Raw genomic sequence first — 18072 nt, forward strand, 5'->3', positions numbered from 1 at the left:
TAAAAATGGGTGCAATGTTTACCTTTTCCAGTCACCAGGGACTTCACCTCATCGCCGTGGCTTTTCAAATATCAAGGAGAGTGGTGTGGCAACTACATCAGCCAATTCCCTCAGGACTCTGGGATGCCTCCTGTCGGGTCCCATAGACATGTATGTAGACATGTATATTCAGGTTCCTCAGGTGGTCACAAACCTGATCTTCTCTTACAGTGGGAGGGACTTTGCTCCCCCCAGTCCCTGCCTTGCAGTCCATCCACTTGAGAGGTGTGGGAAGAGAGGTTGGCTGTGAAGACTGAGGCAAAATTTAAGTACCTCAGCCTTCTCCTCATCCTTTGTTACCAGTTTGCCAGTTTTGCTCATCAGGGGAGGGGTACACTTTCTCTGACCTTCCTTTTCTGGCTGACACACCTGTAGAAGCCCTTCTTATTATTCTTTGCATCCCTTGCCAAGTTCACCTCCAGCTGCACCTTGGCCCTCCTGACCCCATCCCTACACAAACGGGCAGCATCCCTATACTCTTGCCAGGATACCTGTCCCTGCTTCCACTATCTGCATTTCCTTCTTGCCCTTTAGTTTGACCAGCAGGTCACAACTCACCATGCCCATCTCTTGCCTTCCTTACCTGATTTCATACACCTGGGGATCAAGAGCTCTCACACTCTATAGAAAGCATCCTTAAAGATCTGTCAGCTCTGTTCTGCTCCCTTGTCCCTGAGGGCAGTTTCCCAGGGGGTCCTATTGACTAATTTCTTGAACAGCTGGAATTTTGCTTTCCTAAAATTCAGGGTCCTAACTTTACTTTTTGCTTGACACACATCCCTCAGGACTGCAAACTCTACCAGTGCGTGATCACTGCAGCCCAGGCTGCGTCCAATCTTGACGTCACTGATTAGCTCATGTGTGTTGATGACCATCAGGTCCAGTATCGCATCCCCTCTGACTGTCTATTACCTGGCTTAAGAAGTCATCCTCAATGCATTCCAGGAGTCTTCTGGATTACCTACAGCCTGCCGTGCTACTTTTCCAGCAGATGTCAGGGTGGTTGAAGTCCTCCAGCAGGACAACAATCTGCAAGTGTGATGCCTCCTGTAGCTGGAGTAAGAAGGCCCTGACTGGGCAGCCTGTAGTAGACACCTACCATAAGGTTCCCTTTGCTGCCTCAGTCTCTAATTCTTACCCATAAGCTTTCAACCTGCTCATGGCTATTCTTCAGAGACAGCTCTTCACACTCTATCCATCTCTGGATGTAGAGGGCAAGCCCTCCTTCCTCACCTGGCCCTTCTGAACAGCGTCTAGCCGTCGATAGCCGCACTCCAATCATGAGATTCATCCCACCAAGTTTCAGTAATGGCAGCTAGGTCGTAGCTTTCTAGCAGCATGGTGGCTTCCAACTCCTCCTATTTGTCTCCTATGCTGCATGCATTGGTGTAGAGGCACTTCAGCTGGGCTATTGGCCATGCCACCTTCTTAGAGGAACACCCCTTAATTCCTTTGAGGTATTTCACTTGTGTTTCCCTGTTGGCTCCTGTTACCTCAGGAGTCGCTGGCTCATCTGCATAAGACTTCAAGTGTGCTTCAGTGTAGCCAGCATGTCTCAGAGCAAGAGGCTGAGGGCCCTCACTAGCACCCCGTCCCTCTAACCTTGGTGTGCCATCCCACAGCTTGTCAGGGGCAAGCCTGATACTATCCCCCTTCCCCTCCCCCTTCATGCCTAGTTTAAAGCTCTGTCAATGAGCCCCACTAGCTCATGAGCCAAGACCCTCTTCCTCCCTTTGAGAAAGGTGAATCCCATCTGATATCAGCAGGCCTGGTGCTGTGTAGAACATCCCATTATTGAACACCCCAAAACTGCGGTGGTGACAGCAGCCCCAGAGCCATGTATTAATAGACTGGGTGCATCTTTTTCTTCTAATGTCACTGCCCACAACTGGAAGAAGAGGAAAAAATTACCTGTGCCCCAGATCCCCTCACCAACCGTCCCAAGGCCCTGAAGTGTCCTTTGATCACGCTTGGACTACATGTTGTGGCTTCATCGCCACCCACGTGGAAGAGCGGTAATGGGTAATAATGCAAGGGCTGTAGCAGGCTAGGAGGTTTCCTAGTGATGTCCTTAACCCAGGCCCCAGGGAGGCAGCAGACTTCCCTAAGAGGAGGGTTTGTCTGGCATCTTGGACCCTCTGTTTCCCTCTAGAAGGTAGTCACCTACAAGTATAACCCAACTTCCCTTCCTCATGGAGGTGGTCATGATATGGGACATAGGCCTTTCTCACCCTGGCAACACCTCTGGGGTAGATTACAGTCAAAGGAGGCAACAAATATGCCAAACATACTTGAGTCCTGTTTGCCCCAGCACTCTACTCGTCTGTAAATATGTTGTAGGCATAGATGGTTTATTACTTACTGCATCTTAGATGAAAGGGGGACCTCAAAAGAGCTCAAAGTAATGATCAGCAGGCAGAATCAGCCTGTCAACTTATAAACATAAGTTATCTTTATGAATCCAAGTAATTTGATTTTAAAGCTCAAAATTTCAGAACTGTTTTCTTCAGGTATCAATTCCCATGACGTATTTTTAAGTAGCAGTTTTCTCATATTATTTTTATACCCTGTTCTCTGAATTGGACTTTGTTCTTTGTATTAGTTTGTATTACTTTTATCACTCATTTATGACAAGTTCTGTGAACTAAAGAGATCTATCTCATCTGATTGACATTTCTAGCACTAATGGCCAGTGAAAGAATCGCCGCCACCCTGTCTTGCAAAACTAAGTGCATTCAAGACTTTTTTCGTGTGTATTACCCATGGTCTGCATGCTTGTGGTTTGGCCAGAATGTGAGTATACCTAAAAGATTACTGAGAAAAGGTCATATCAGTGTGATGCCCATTCTGTGGTTTGGGCTAATTACCTTCCTTCTACATTTTTCTCCTTGGAATGAAACATGCCATTCTGTAACAAAAAGTTGGAAGCGCTAAGGTCATTGTTTGTGACAGGTAAAAGGTGAAGACTGAAATAAGTGTTATGTTTGTTCACATTCTGCAGACCATTATAACAATAGCAGTCTTAGTCATTCCATCACTATTTTTCTTCCTTAAGTATGGATGAAGAGGTCAATAAATCTAACTGAACTCTCATCTTTGAAGAACACAATTTATTGTAATAAGAATAAATGCTATGTCATCAACATGCAGTATTCTATTAAGTACATATTTTTAGCAGATTTGTGAAAGGTATTGATTGGGTACATCTGGCCAATTCCTCGTTTCTAAAATCCCAGCACATTTCATTTATAAAATAATATTTCAGGTGAAAGAAGGTGACCTTCACTGAGCAAGCAGTGTTTTTTAAACTGTTTAAGTGTGCATCTATAATTTAAGAAATCTGCAGAGAAGTGGGCCTTTTTCTTTTTTTTTTTAACCCTGGCAAGGTAAAGGACACTTCAAGAAAGAAAACAAATTTTGTTAGGGAAAGAGGAGTTATCCACTGATATTATTTTATAAATGCATACTGCCTTTCTCAAAGGGTCTCCAGTCTAAATTAAGCATCCACATTTGATGTAGTAAAGTGAAGGTAAACAGTGGGGAGGGACTGGACTGAAGGGCAGATTGTGCTGTTACAATGCAGTGAAAGCTCATATGCAAAACAAATATTGGTATAGGCTAAATTTACAAAGACTGCAAGATATACAGCTGAAGGGAGAAGGAAACCAGTAAAATAATGTATAAAACATTAACCTACAACCCCCAAACTCCCAAACAGCAGCAACAGCAATTTATTTGACAATCCTAGGTGAATAATCAAAAGAACATGACTGATGACTCAGCTAATTCAGCTTTGTGCCCTTGTCTCCACAAGGACACAAGGCAGGCAGGGATTTAACCAGGCACTGAAAGAGGGACAGCCCACAAGAGCCTTCAGCCCATCATGCCACAGGAACTTGAACTACTGTCAAGCAGCTCATTCAGATGAAAGGGGACATGACCACTTTCAGCAGGCCAGCAATTTTCACTCTTCCCCTTTTATTTATGTGTGCCTTTTATTTATGCACACTTTCAGAGCATCAGAAATCTGGAGAACCTCATGCTTCAACCACAGTACTGTTTTGTAGTGACCCACACCAATAAGCAACCTTCATAAATGCCTACAGGGACATGCCTGAGGGCAGGACCTTCTCAGCTACAGAGCACAGACCGCTCCAGAGTGAACCAAACTGGGACTTTCTAGTGTGGAAAAAGTACGTAGCGAATCACGTAGCCATTGGGATGGCTCACCAAACCAAAATATGATACAGGTCTATATGTTAATGAAACAGTGTTAGAACTGAAACACTGGATAATTGTGATGGGTTGACCCTGGCTGAACACCAGGTGCCCACCAAAGCCATTCTATCACTCCCCCATCCTCAGCTGGATAGGGGAGAGAAAATATAACAAAAGGCTCGCGGGTCGAGATAAGGACAGGAGAGATCATTCACTATTACCGTCACGGGCAAAACAGACTCAATTTGCAAAACATACTCAATTTATTACAAATCAACCAGAGCAAGGTAATGAGAAGTAAAACGAAATCTCAGAACACCTTCCCACCACCCCTCCGTTCTTCCCGGGCACAACTACCCTCCCGGATTTCACCACCAAGCCCCCCCAGCGGCACAGGGGGACAGGGATGGGGTTTATGGTCATCACACGTTATTTTCTGCCGCTTCACCTCCTCAGGACGAGGGCTGATCACACTCTTCCCCTGCTCCAGCGTGGGGTCCCACCCACGGGAGACAGTCCTCCACGAACTCCTCCAACGTGGGCCATTCCCACGGGCTGCAGTTCTTCACAAACTGCTCCAGCATGGGTCCATTCCACGGTGTGCAGTCCTTCAGGAGCACACTGCTCCAGCGCGGGTCCCCCACGGGGTCACAAGTCCTGCCAGAAAGCCTGCTCCGTGGGCTCCTCTCTCCACAGATCCGCAGGTCCTGCCAGGAACCTGCTCCAGCGCGGGGTTCCCACGGGGTCACAGCCTCCTTCGGGAACCCACCTGCTCCGGCGTGGGGTCCTCCACGGGCTACAGGTGGAGATCTGCTCCACCGTGGACCTCCCTGGACTGCAGGGGGACAGCCTGCCTCACCAGGGTCTTCACCACGGGCTGCAGGGGAATCTTCGCTCCGGCGCCTGGAGCATCTCCTCCCCCTCCTTCTTCACTGACCTTGGTGTCCGCAGGCTTGTTTCTCTTACATGTTCTCACTCCTCACTCCGGCGGCAGTTTCTCTCCGTCCCAACTTTTTCCTTCTTAAAAATGTTATCACAGAGGCGTTACCACTATCACTGATTGGCTCGGCCTTGGCCGGCGGCGGGTCCGTCTCAGAGCCGGCTAATATGGGCTCGCTCTCTCTTGAACACAGGGGAAGCTTCCAGCAGTTTCTTACAGAAGCCACCCCTGTAACCCCCCCCCCGCTACCAAAACCTTGCCAAACAAAACCAATACAATAATATAGCTGCGATAGCAGGGAGCAGGAGGGGGCAATTAAAGGTAGATCACCTAATAGAAAGGAGTATAACTTTTGCTTATAGAGATCTTGTTAAAAAACATAGCATTATTGATTTTTCCACTGATTACAAATGAGCATTTTTCTTCACAACACAGTATAAAGTGTTGAGAATGCCAACTACATACCTAGACAGTTACACACTTCTCCATTTGGCAAAAGCTGGAAGTAAGGACTAAGGAAGCTCTAGTAGCTATCTGCAGCAGAAAGAGTTGCAAATCTGTGGTACTCAGTTTCCCAATCAGAAAGTGATTCCTTTAGGAACATCTTGTCAGGACAACCAGTAAGGAAGATTGTTTTAAAAAATAATCAGCAAGCAAGACATTGTAGTACAGGCTGCCATGCGAAACCGTAAGTTCTTCAGGCATCCGTGAACTGCATGAATAATTAAGAATTTTAACAGTACAAGCTAGGACTTCTCAGGGTACAGGAAAATCAACATTTTCTTTTGTAGCCATCTGTCTGCATGCTGAGATGCATCCTCAAGAGAAAATGTCCTGCTTGTTGGCCAAAGACGGCAACTGCTGCAAATGAAAGTATGCCCAAGAAAAGCCCACCTCAAGTGTCAAGTGTATCTTGTACATATAGCATTAGTGCCCTTCAAAACAAGAAAAAGAAATTGTTTGTGATGCTTGGACTAGCACCAGATGCAAAGAGCAACAGAATATCAGCAGGCAGCAAATGCATTCAGCTGCAATGATTTCTTTAGCAGTATGCAGAAGAAAGTGAAATTTCAGCCAAAGCTATTAAAATTACAAGGACACAATCATCAGGACACCACTACAACCAAGGACAAGTTTACAACTAAGAAAGGAATAAAGGCTGACACTGCAGATACTACAAAAACACCACATACTCCTAATTTCAGTTAAAACATGCAACTTCAGAAACCTCAATGACCCTAAGCCTGAACCAAAAATTTCAAGCAATAGTTAGGTGAGTAAAAAGCAAACCAAAAAAGTTCTATGAGCAAACAGTGTAGAGTGACATCCCAGCAGCTTAGAGGTCTGTAAAGATTTAAGACACAAATTGTGCAACACCTACCTCAGGAAGAACTCACTGCACTCAAAGAAAAAACAAATCCTGGAAAACAAAGGCAAAATTGCTGAAAGTAGACACTTAAACCCCAGCCCAGTAGTTGTAAAGACACCAAAACAATGTCTGCATCAGATCCAAGCAATTTAAACAAACACTAAACCAACTTATCCTGTTAGTGATAATTATAGACAGTATCACTCGACTGAGTAACTCACTCTCAGCAAGTGGACTGTCATTTTGAAAATTATATTTGTGCACAGTGTATCAACCAGATGCACAAATAAGTCTTTAAGGGAGCCTTGCCCACAAGTGACGACATTTTTATGTCACTAATGCAAAGGTAACATCAAGGAAGCTGTAACCACAACCTTCAAACGCCTGACAGAAATACCCTGGGTAGCGAAATTAAAATTGGTTGCAATAGTATCTACAGGACACTTGCTGACCTCTGCAAGCCTTAGTTCAATCCCCTAAAGGAAAAGGGTGATACTAACTGCCTAAAGACATTACTTCAGCTGTTCAGAAACTATGAGAATTTGGAAGCTACTCCATACGAACTGAAATTGCAACATTACATCCCACTTACACCTCACAAGAGAAGTAGTAGGATATATCCGATTGACTCCTTAACCCAGGTAGCCCTACAGCATAAGCAACCAGGAACTGGAAATATTCTTCAATGAATTACAGAAGATCCAGGGAGACTTCAAAAACATTAAACATACCTGTGACATGCCAGTTCCCATAAAGAGAATGGAGACGATCCAAACACAAAGCTACACCAAGAAAGAGTGCCTATTCTCACCACTCTGGAAAGCCAGCTGCTCAAAGGACAAGTGCCAGAATGGAGGCCTCCCAACCAGCCAAATGTTGTCATACACAAAGTGGAGGTAGTTCAGTCCTGTACAGGACATTACCAACAGATCTCCAACCTTATTTTGGAAAGAAACATGTTTTTATAGAGAATGCATATTGGTCACACATGATTAAAAGCAGCAGAAATGTGATTTTAAAAAAAAAGTCAGGTAGACTAGACCCTTTTAATTACACAACAGACCACTTCTACCTTGTAAGATTACTGTTTGGATTGGCCAGAACCACCACCCCTCCCTTGCTTCCCCCCTCCTCCCCAACTCCCTCCGCTGGTCCTGAGCCACGCTCGATTTGTATCTGACAAAGACTTCAGCAAATAAAAACCAGTTCTTTATTCATCAGATCATAACCATTGCAAGTACAACAAAGTAAGCGTTATGCTACGGATATATATGGGCTACTACGTAGAAACCCGAACAAACCAGCTTTCAGGAAACAATAGAGAAAAGGGCTATGTATGTGCAGACAAAGAACTGAACTCCGAATTTGCCCTGCCTGGGTACACTCCTTTCAAGCTTTTTGAGCACTGAAGTGCTGCCTCCTTCCATTGTTTCTGAAGACTGCATACAAAACACACTTTGGGAGGAAGGAAATGGGTGGTACTATGTTCTACAAAGGAGCAAAGAGAAGCTGTGTGAGAAAGCAGCTAATATAAGCAACAGGAAGAGGTTAATAGGGAGGGAGAATTGTGCATCTGAAGAATAACAAAGGAGGCAGGAGAAGGAGGAAAAGCACGTATGTGCTGGGAAGAGCAGAAGCAGCTAAGTACGCCCTTTCTTAGTCAACAAAGCACTTAAAACATGAATGATTTGTTGAATCGTATTCAAGAGCGATAAATACATAAGCCTTATGAACATGAATTTCAGTGAAGTCTCTGGCTATGAGCTTTTCACAAATATAAGGACTGACTTGCCCAATGAACTTCACGTGGACAGAGACACAGCATGCAAAATTTCAGGAAGCTTGGGGATTTTGCCAACATTATTACCTGAAAATAAAACAAAATACAAAATTCTTTAGAAACTTCTACGTTCAGCCTTAATCACAGAGGGACCTCCATCAGTTTTTCAGGTCTGTTCAGCTTAAACAGTTGCACTGTGTGAGTACCTCCATTCACAGCATACAGACTCAAAAGCATTACACAGAGCCCAGGGACAGCCAAGTTCTTTAGATCAGGGAATCATAGGAAATAGCACTCCAGCTTTCCTTGGAAGCTGCATTTCACAGACATTAAGTTTTCTTGTTCTCCTCTAACTCTGTCAAGAAGGTGCAGACTTTCTCAAAGCACAGTACCAAAACTTGAGTAAAATTCTTCAGCCAAGGTCTCAGCTAACATTACACAGAGCAGGAGTCACTTATTTCATAGGCTACCCAAAATACAAAAGCTGTCCAGAATGTACTGCCACACAAGGGGAAGAAACATGTAGGGCAAGGCACCAGAATAACAAAAAAAACAAACCAAAACAATTTTTTAGAGTAACCAGAAAAAACTAATCCCCATCCTCTAATCCAAACCAAAATCAGCAAAGTAAACAAAGATTAACAAACTAGTATTTTGGAGGATGGAGATGAAGCTCAAAATTGACAGAAATCGAGCTGAATTAGTTTTTTATTGACACAAAACACAAAGATTCCTCTACTGAATAAATACCTCAAACCCAAAATGAGTCATCAGGGCCACTATATGGCCAGGAAAGAACAGAGCTCAGGAATAATCCATCTATAGCTACCTAACAAAGTGTAACATTCCTCTTAAATATGGAAAATGTTGTTAAATAGAGACTAATGAAAACAGCAATAGTGTTCAGCCCAGAATTTTGAAAGAACTAGTTAGTATCAGATATCACAGACTGAGTAACAAGTCATAGGTTCAAGAAAAGAGAAAGAAAGAGAACTACTTGGATTAAAGAATGTTTAATGCAAGAATCGCATACGCATGTAAACCAGCACATGGAGGCTCAATTAACCTTTGACTACTGGGGCTGTAGATCAGGCTTCCAATTAAGAAATGCAGCAACAAAGGCGCTCTCTTTTTAAGAGCAAAACATGTATCAAGACCGTTGTACGAGGGTTTCCTGCACTGTCAAATCAGAACAACCTTTTCAGTTCTACATGGATGTTGAAGAGTGGGGCCTCAGTCTGGAAGGTTGCTTTTTACCAGTGCAATTTCCCATGTTTTACTGGGATTCTGACCACAGACACCAAGGAAAGCAAAGCCATCCTGGGCCACACGGACTACCTTCTGTTAGAAAGCCACAGTTCAGATGATCTTATTCATTACACAAAACTCAATAGAAACTAGTTTAAAACCCCTCATATTTCTCTAGTGATGGGAAAAGCCTCAAAAAAGATTGAACACACCACCTAGGCAATTTATCTCTGCCATAGCTACTGACCCTGGGGCAAGTGGCAATTTTCTTCTGGAACTGGATCAGAAGATAACAACTGCATGTCAAAATACTTCAGCAATGACTGAGAAGGCATTTTAAACATCACTATTCTGCTGTAAGTTTCACTGAAAACAAGATTGACAAACTGCACCACTCAAATGCCTTTAAATAATGCTCTACTGGCTTCTTTACCAGCGTAGACACGCTAGCTAAAAAAGTGGATGCTGCATTGGTATACAATAGCTTTTATATATACATATATATCTACACATACATTTACAATGTTTATATATATATTTGCACACACATATACAACGTTTTTACGCGCACACACACACACACAAAGAGTTTCATTGCCAGCAAGGGCAACAGTGCTGCAAAGAAAACGATCCTACTTTCAGAGGTTAGAATACCTAGGAAAACCCAACCCATTTAAGGATCCGAAAAAAAAAAAAAATAATCCAAACAAACACTCCAAACCGAAAGGGAAGACTGAGCATGTCAAGCCATGAGAGAGTGCCACCAAATAAAAGGCTGAGGTAGACAAGTCTACACTTAAAGAGAAGCCAGCACTTCTACTTAACACAAACTTGAGTCTTTACACAGACCGCCGAAACTCATTCCTCCACAGGGAATGCAGTCATGTGCATGGAGTGTCACTGTATAAATTTAATCCAGTAAAACCAAATGAGAATAGTTTAAGATTATGCAGTTGATGGTTGCTAATAGTTGAATACCTTCATGGTTTATAGCTTCTTGGTTTGCTGCTGTGATACAATTATGTCAATTTATGAATTTGAAGAACAGCTAGTATTCTGGTACCTGGGGCATATCTACTCATTCCTAAATAGTCACTGCCTATAAGCAAGATAGAGCTTTAAAGATTCTCATATTCTAGTAAAACCCACAAATTTTCATTTGTCACATTTTCAACAGAAAACAGAAAGTAACTGATTCCATCTTACGTCAGTAATAAACCTCCTTTCGCTCCCAGCCTTCTCTCAAAGCATGCCATTTTTAGACACAAGACTACAAAGCTTACTTAAAGGATGGTCTAGGGATAGGTGACCAAATTATTATTATCATTATACTAATGATCTCAGATGGTTGCTTTCTCCTGAGGGGGTCAATTTTCAGAGTCATTTTAACAATGTTCCTATTTTCCTCAATAGATCTATGTTATTTAATATTATGTTAGTCAAGCTGTTGCTGCTACATTAGCTTTGTCCACAAAAGTATTTTTGATATTTCATCACATATCAAGTAATACATAAGTATTAATACTTGCAATTAAATCATTACTTGCATTCTCCAGAGTTGATTTTGTCTCAACTATTCTACAATCCATATGAGACAGGAAGCCTGGAACTTTATTGCATTTCCTACTAGTCTTGAAGCAAATAGAAAATTTGGAGTGGTTTTTTTTGTTTTGTTCTGTTTTAAAATAGCAACACTGTTCCCCACTTCAGGTGACCAAATATTTTAGTCTCAGATTTATAGATGTAAAACGTGCATGCGTCTCCAGGTAGCCAAGGTTTATCCACTAAAGCAATATCTTCAATATCTCAGCTTTTATGACTTCTGTGGCTGACTCCAGATGTGTAATATATTGCATAAAGAAGTAGCCTCTGCCTCAACAATCTTCAGTGAAAAAGTCATAAAAGAGTACAGATAATTGAATAACATTTCTTCAGACAAAAAAAAATAAAAATCCTTAGATTGCAGTGTTCCATACAATTTTGGTTAATGTAACACCAAAACCCAGCAACTGGTAGTTTACTTGTCCGCATCTTGCTGCATCCACACATTAAGTACAAAATTCATATTACACGTACTAGAACATCTATCAAAACTGTTTCATAAAAAGTCATACCATAGCAAGGCCTTTACCTCTACTGAATCGGTTGCTGTGTGAAGCGTTCTTTATCTCCAAATCCACAAAGAATTAAGCTATGTGTATGGGATGATAAGCATTGAGAATGTCTCTGTGTAATGTGTTCTAAAAATATTCATTACAGAAGGGAGGCATAAACAGGAGGATTGCCTAATTCAATACTATATCAAACATATAAAAAAAAATTGACAAGTGTGCAAACGGTTCACATACTGACTTGTGAGGTAAGAGGAATTATTTCCCTAACAACGCACCTTTGATGTTACCAAAGGAGAAACTTGCAGATAAGATATGTAAAGATATATAAAAAAGTTTGTTTGTTAAACCTACTAATGTCAGAACCAACAGTAGTTCTCTACCTTTTTGAAATGTACCCAACACGTATTAGCCACAGATTCACAGACAGTAGTTCCACCCCCGCCACACACCATACAAATCCAATAGTGTCCATAATTTCTTTCCTTCCTTACAGTGCTACAGATTCCAGTGATAAAAAGAGTATGTTTACAAGTCCTGTATTTTCAATTATTTTAAACTTTCTTATGATTATATTTTCATTGTGGAACATTTCTAGAGTTATGATGTTAGGAAGACTTAAATCTAGACAAAGCATTTTGTTGCTTCTTTTTGCAATGATCTAATTTTAGATTTGGAAACAACACCTGTCAAGCATTTTGAAGCTAAATGGGATACAGCTAATAATGGCTTCAGCAGTGACATTTTAACCCAGTCTTCTGCATACTATTGAAAGTAATGAATCTAACCTGGGGGTGGTGGTAGGGAATTCTACAGATTTGACATTGCATTAACATCAACTTTTATTACTGTGGATGCTATTGCATGATCTTTATTACTTGAAATACCTTCTTCGGTAAAAACTCAAATGGATCACTTTTCATACTTCTCTCTACCCAAATGTTAAAACATGTTGTCCTGGTTTCAGCTGGGATAGAGTTAATTGTCTTCCTCGTAGCTGGTATAGTGCTGTGTTTTGGGTTCAGTATGAGAAGAATGTTGATAACACACAGAGGTTTTCAGTTGTTGCTAAGTAGTGTTTATAGCCAGCAAGGCAGCTGGAGGGGCACAAGTAGCTGGGAGGGGACACAGCCAGGACAGCTGACCCATCCTGGTCAAAGGAGTTTTCCATACCATGTAGTGTCATGCCCAGTATATAAACTGGAGGGAGATGGCCTGGGGGCATCACTGCTCGGGAACTGACTGGGCATCAGTCAGCGAGTGGTGAGCAATTGCATTGTGCATCACTTGGTTTGTATATTCCAATTCTTTTTTTATTACTCTTGTCATTTTATTATGGTTATTATTATCATTATTATTTTATTCCTTTCTGTCCTATTAAACTGTTCTTATCTTTGTACCTACAAGTTTTCCCTATTTCCTTCTGATTCTCTCCCCCATCCCGCTGGGTGAGGGGGAGTGAGTGAGCAGATGCGTGGTGCGTAGTTACTGGCTGGGGTTAAACCACGATACACGTATTCCTTACTTTTACACCATTCAGAATATAAAATCAACACAATCTTTCCTTTAACACTGTTTACATTCTATATATACCCAAGACCATACCTATACTCCTTTTTTGGCATCTCAGATGTTTCTGCTGGAGACACATAACATCTCAGTCATTCTCATTCAGCAGTACACACACCAAACTTTTCAACAATGATCAGCAGCACAACTGTATATTAAGAAAAACTCCACACCAATGGTTTGCCCACATCACTTGGCAATGTCCCTTTAATATTAATACACAGAGAAGTAAAATTTTTTCATAAATTTGTTCAAGTATGTGGAACATGTAAAATGCATAAGAATCAATATGGACTTCATTAATGTTATATTTATTTATTTTCCAGCTTCATACAAACTGGATGTAGAAGCATAAACATAGTACATTTCTACCATTTTCAACAAAAATATAACCAATATGTACAATTATTGTATTAAAAATACAAAAGGGATACAGACTCCACCAATGTCTTTCTAAAAGACATACAGGTACAAGTAGTATCAAAAGTATGAGGAAATCACCAGTTAATTGTACATTCTGCACTTGACATCACAGAGCGAACTGAGATTAGCAGTCCTATGGTCTACAATTACTTAATGCTTATATAACATTTGTGCAACTTGTGATAGAGCTAGGATTTTGTATTTCTATATGCACATGAGGTCCATAGCCTTGAGAATAAAACTGGCAAATAATGCATATTACATGTAAAATTACAAATGCATAATTGACAATGTGATATATAAGCAAATAGACAAAAGCTATGATTACAGGAGAGAGAATTAAATAAAGCACTGACATTTGTTTGATACAGTGAAAAAACACTGCAATTTGATCTTTAAAAGTTGAAGCTATTTACGTTTATCTACTGATCAATATGATCAGCTGAGTTCAATGGAAAAAAAAAAAAAAAAATCCAAGACCAGCAGTTCCTCACATTTGAGTACTACTCGGATTGGCAGCCTTCACTTCTCCGGAGTCTGTGCAAAAACAACACAAAAATAGAGGGGAGGGTCATTTCAGTCATTATAGGGTTAATAGCAGCTGTGAGCAGGTGGTTGCTACACATTGGCCTTCTCTACACATGCAGTGTTCCATGAAGCCATTAACAGTTGTGACTATTTCTGCATTGCAAAGGCTGGCAAATCTAAACGTGTTATTTTTCATTACTTAAAGGCTCGTTTATCCCCTAATGCCAAAGTCAATAGATGGAGGTTATTAGATCAGTGTTAACAGCTGACACGAGCTGTGACATCCCAACTTGCCTTCACTGCAATGTTATCCAGTTAATTTTTCTTTTAATATAACTACTATATAGTAAAAAAAATAATAAAAATAATATATAACTTAAAGGTGGGGTTGCCGTCTGTCTCATTAGAATGGGACACTTTCTTTTTTAGTATGCCATCCTGTATTCCGCAAGGCACAGGTATGAAACACACAGTGTCCTCTTCCATCACCGGCCAGTTGCAAGCATGTGTTTCTGCATTTACGCTAGACCCGGCTGAGGATGCTATTAATGCTAACATTTACAAACTTTTGAAGGTTCCAGGGTGGGGCACATTAAGAGTGAAGCGAGACGGTCAAGCAAAGGCTGCATCCCGTAACCTCTGTCTTCCCTTCTGCCCTGCTCAGCCACGCGATAGCAATATTCTTTCCAGGAGCTCAGGCTGGCAACCCTACTTACAGGTATGAAATAATACTGTAATTACTACGCAGATGCAGTATTTGATCTCCGAAACACAAACATACAAAATCGTAACAAAGGCATTGTAAACAAGCAAAAAAGCACTGCCTCCTTGAAGGATTTCAATGCATTTTTCTCTTTGTAGGTTAAAGGCCAAATGTAATTTGACAACTAGCTTATCTCATTATCCCAATGAGAGTAAGTGCTAGGATTGTGATTAAAATCTAAAAGGAAGATTTAAAAAACAAAAAACCCTTCCAGGCATTGGGAAGTGCAGCCAGAGTTAATCATCCTGATGTGATGATCTTGGAATTTGGAATGATACTGTGTGATGTGGCAGACAGCGACAGTGGTAGCTTGGAGATTGCTGCACTGTGCATTTCAAGCAACACAGTTTGAAAAGTGCCAGGGCGATTTCTTCACAGTATTTCACATGCAAGGGGAGAGGGGACAGAAGGGGGAGGGGCAGAGGAAGAAGCCCCATGCTGCTTTAAGGCAGGGAAGGAGGCAAATAGGTCCACCATCCTTTAACTATAGTTCCAAGGCTCCTATTCTAGGGACGTCTTCTTGTGCTCTCCTTTAAGGTGGCTCACTCTGGATCCAGAAAAGCCCAAGTCTTAGACAGCAGAGACTTGTTCATCTTCTGCAAACACAATAGGATAGGGGAAAATAGAATTTAGTTCATATGGAACAAGACTGCTACTGAATGAAACAACCTGTACTGTGCTCATTTGTTTTCCATTTCGTTGTATTAGGTATATATTTTAAACCAATCTAAATGTCTCTACATTCAGGTCTCATGAGAAACATTCCTGTGTAATTTTGTTCTCAAAGAAAATAAGACAATTGCTATAACTGAGCGAGGTGTAATTTCTCAGCCTGAGGAACACAACAGCTACTCCTAGATATCCAATAGCTTCATAAAGCCAACTTACATTTTTTCCCTGAATATATCTATGATTTATTTAAATTAAGATTGCATAAAAATTGAGTGCAGCTTTAGTCATTGTTGGTAGAAACAATTAAAATTCTCTGTCATGCTAATTCTCAAAGTTTGAGGCAACTCGATTAAAGTAGATTTCTTTTTTTTTCCCATCACGTTCAACTACAGAGCTCATCCTGCACATAAAACCTTAGTAACTAAGCAGTTAGGGAAGGAAGGGGAACATTAGCCTTTCTATCATTAAGCAAAACAAAGCACTCAAATGTGCGATTTAGGCACTGCCCTGCCTAAATTTTGAGCACCTAGCCTTAAAGATGCAATCCAGCTACGCTTGCATTCCATAGAAAAACAGAAAGACTATGTTTACATAATCTTTCTACCATTATAATTGAGCTAAAGCATAAAGATGCAGACACACTTGGGCAAGTGAGGTAGCAAAAGAGTAGTGGGCTCATTACGTGAAGCAGTGGTGTGGAAGTGTCCACAGTGTAACAGTTTCAGGTAGAATGTGAGTGACTATCCAAATAAACCTGACCAACAATGCTCTATGGGACAGATGGGCAGGTACTCTATAGACCAGGATACTTTTTTGATTGGTAAAATACATGGTTAGTGCCAAAAATTAGGTACGCTGGAAACTTTCAGGGCAGGCAGGTCTGTACCTGGTGAACATAGGCACCTCCACGGAAGTTGCCTAAGCCAGCTGCTTGTTTGTCCAAAATTCAGGTGGACCTACACTCCCAATTTTAAATTATATATTTAGGATGAACTGAATTCCTCCCCTTCCAAAAAGTTAATAAATAGCAAGTTTTGAAAGATGGAAGAGAGCTCAAATTATGGCAAGAATTTCTATAGCAGAACACATTTGTGTCATTTGCTTTGTGTCTGTGAAAGCATTGACCATTTTTGCATGCAGCAAACTCAAAATCTAACAATTAGCAATTTACCATCTTCCTCTGTGGAAAACCCTTGAGATGGATAGTGAGCAAGACGTGGATCTGACTCATTTGGTTTATGCCACTGGGGTTTGTTCACAGGCCTGCTAGTTGAATGGCCATGTGACTGCTGCTGTGGAGTTGATGTCCCATGAGTCTCACATGTCCGTGCCACCATTCTAGACCTCTGAAGTGCTATGTTGTAATCTGGAGGCTTTCTGGTTGGATGGGAACCACCTTCTGCAAACTCAGCAATAGGTATTCCTACATAACCAGGAGGAGTTGGAGGTGGTTCCCGGTATCGACCCTCTTTTCGTGCTGCAGGAAAAAGAACAGATCAGTATAAGAGACAGTAAAAGGAAAACTGCTCAAAGGAAAATGAACAGTGAAAGTTAAATAAACAACAACCAACTCAACAGCCCAGGAGGAGAAAATCTGAAGGACACAATGAGATCTTGAAAAATAAACCATGCAAGAAAGTACAGGATATACAACATACACAGGATATAGCTATTCTTCTAGTAGTGAAGCATTAGTCTAATAAAATTCACCAAATTAACATGGGGAATTTGTTCAAACCTAGCAACTGAAGCAGTTCCATCAATTGTATAGAACAAAACGTACTCTGATCAAAGTACCGTGGAAGACTCAAGAGTCCACAGAAGTGGCAAACATCAGGAATACTGCCATCTCCCCCAACACATGACTGTCTTAATCCTGAAGATGGGCTTTGTACCCAAGCTCAACTCTTGTTTTCAGCATCTTGCGGGGGTGGGGGGAAAGGCACTTGATTCATTAAAGTAGTAAGATTTGTAGGAAGAAATAATGTGACATAAGCTACAATTGCAAAAGGTAAGAAAAAGAAGTGGGCTTCATCTTGATACTTTCTATATGCACTACTGCCCACTGCTCTTATGGTTGTATTCTCTACAAAATGGAAACTTGAAAGTATGCCCCTAAGAACAATGATTGAATATGATTTTATATAGGAGATGGAAAGACCACCACCTAGTTTGTGGATCTCATTGAGGCATAACTGTTTACCTAAACAAGACTTAACTCCGTGCATATTTAGAAGTTCTCTCTTGCAGAGAACTTCAAGGGAGGAAACAGCAATTAAGAATTTTAAGCATCTGCAGGGACACAGAGCAGATAGGCATGAGACTCTATTTTGGAGTTATGTACATAAAGAATTCAGCTGGGACTTTGATACTGAACACTTTTTGTGGGTCTAGCCCTTCAACAACACATGA

The 18072-nt window shown here is 41.3% G+C and overlaps 1 protein-coding gene across 4 annotated transcripts in view; it reads right to left on the reverse strand.

Annotated features, from left to right (window-relative positions):
* Window positions 1-13462: 13462 nt before the first annotated feature.
* RAPGEF2 (Rap guanine nucleotide exchange factor 2) overlaps window positions 13463-18072 on the reverse strand; it is a 190112-nt gene continuing 185502 nt past the window's right edge. For all 4 annotated transcript variants that reach the window (XM_049833433.1, XM_049833423.1, XM_049833452.1 and 1 more), the window contains 2 exons: window positions 16832-17137; window positions 13463-15584 (listed from right to left, as the gene is read on the reverse strand). In XM_049833433.1, the coding sequence (XP_049689390.1) occupies window positions 15559-15584; window positions 16832-17137 (332 nt within the window). In that variant the 3' untranslated portion in view covers window positions 13463-15558. The remainder of the gene's footprint in view (window positions 15585-16831; window positions 17138-18072) is intronic.

This window comes from Accipiter gentilis, chromosome 3, assembly GCF_929443795.1.
Source record: "Accipiter gentilis chromosome 3, bAccGen1.1, whole genome shotgun sequence".
NCBI lineage: Eukaryota > Metazoa > Chordata > Aves > Accipitriformes > Accipitridae > Astur > Astur gentilis.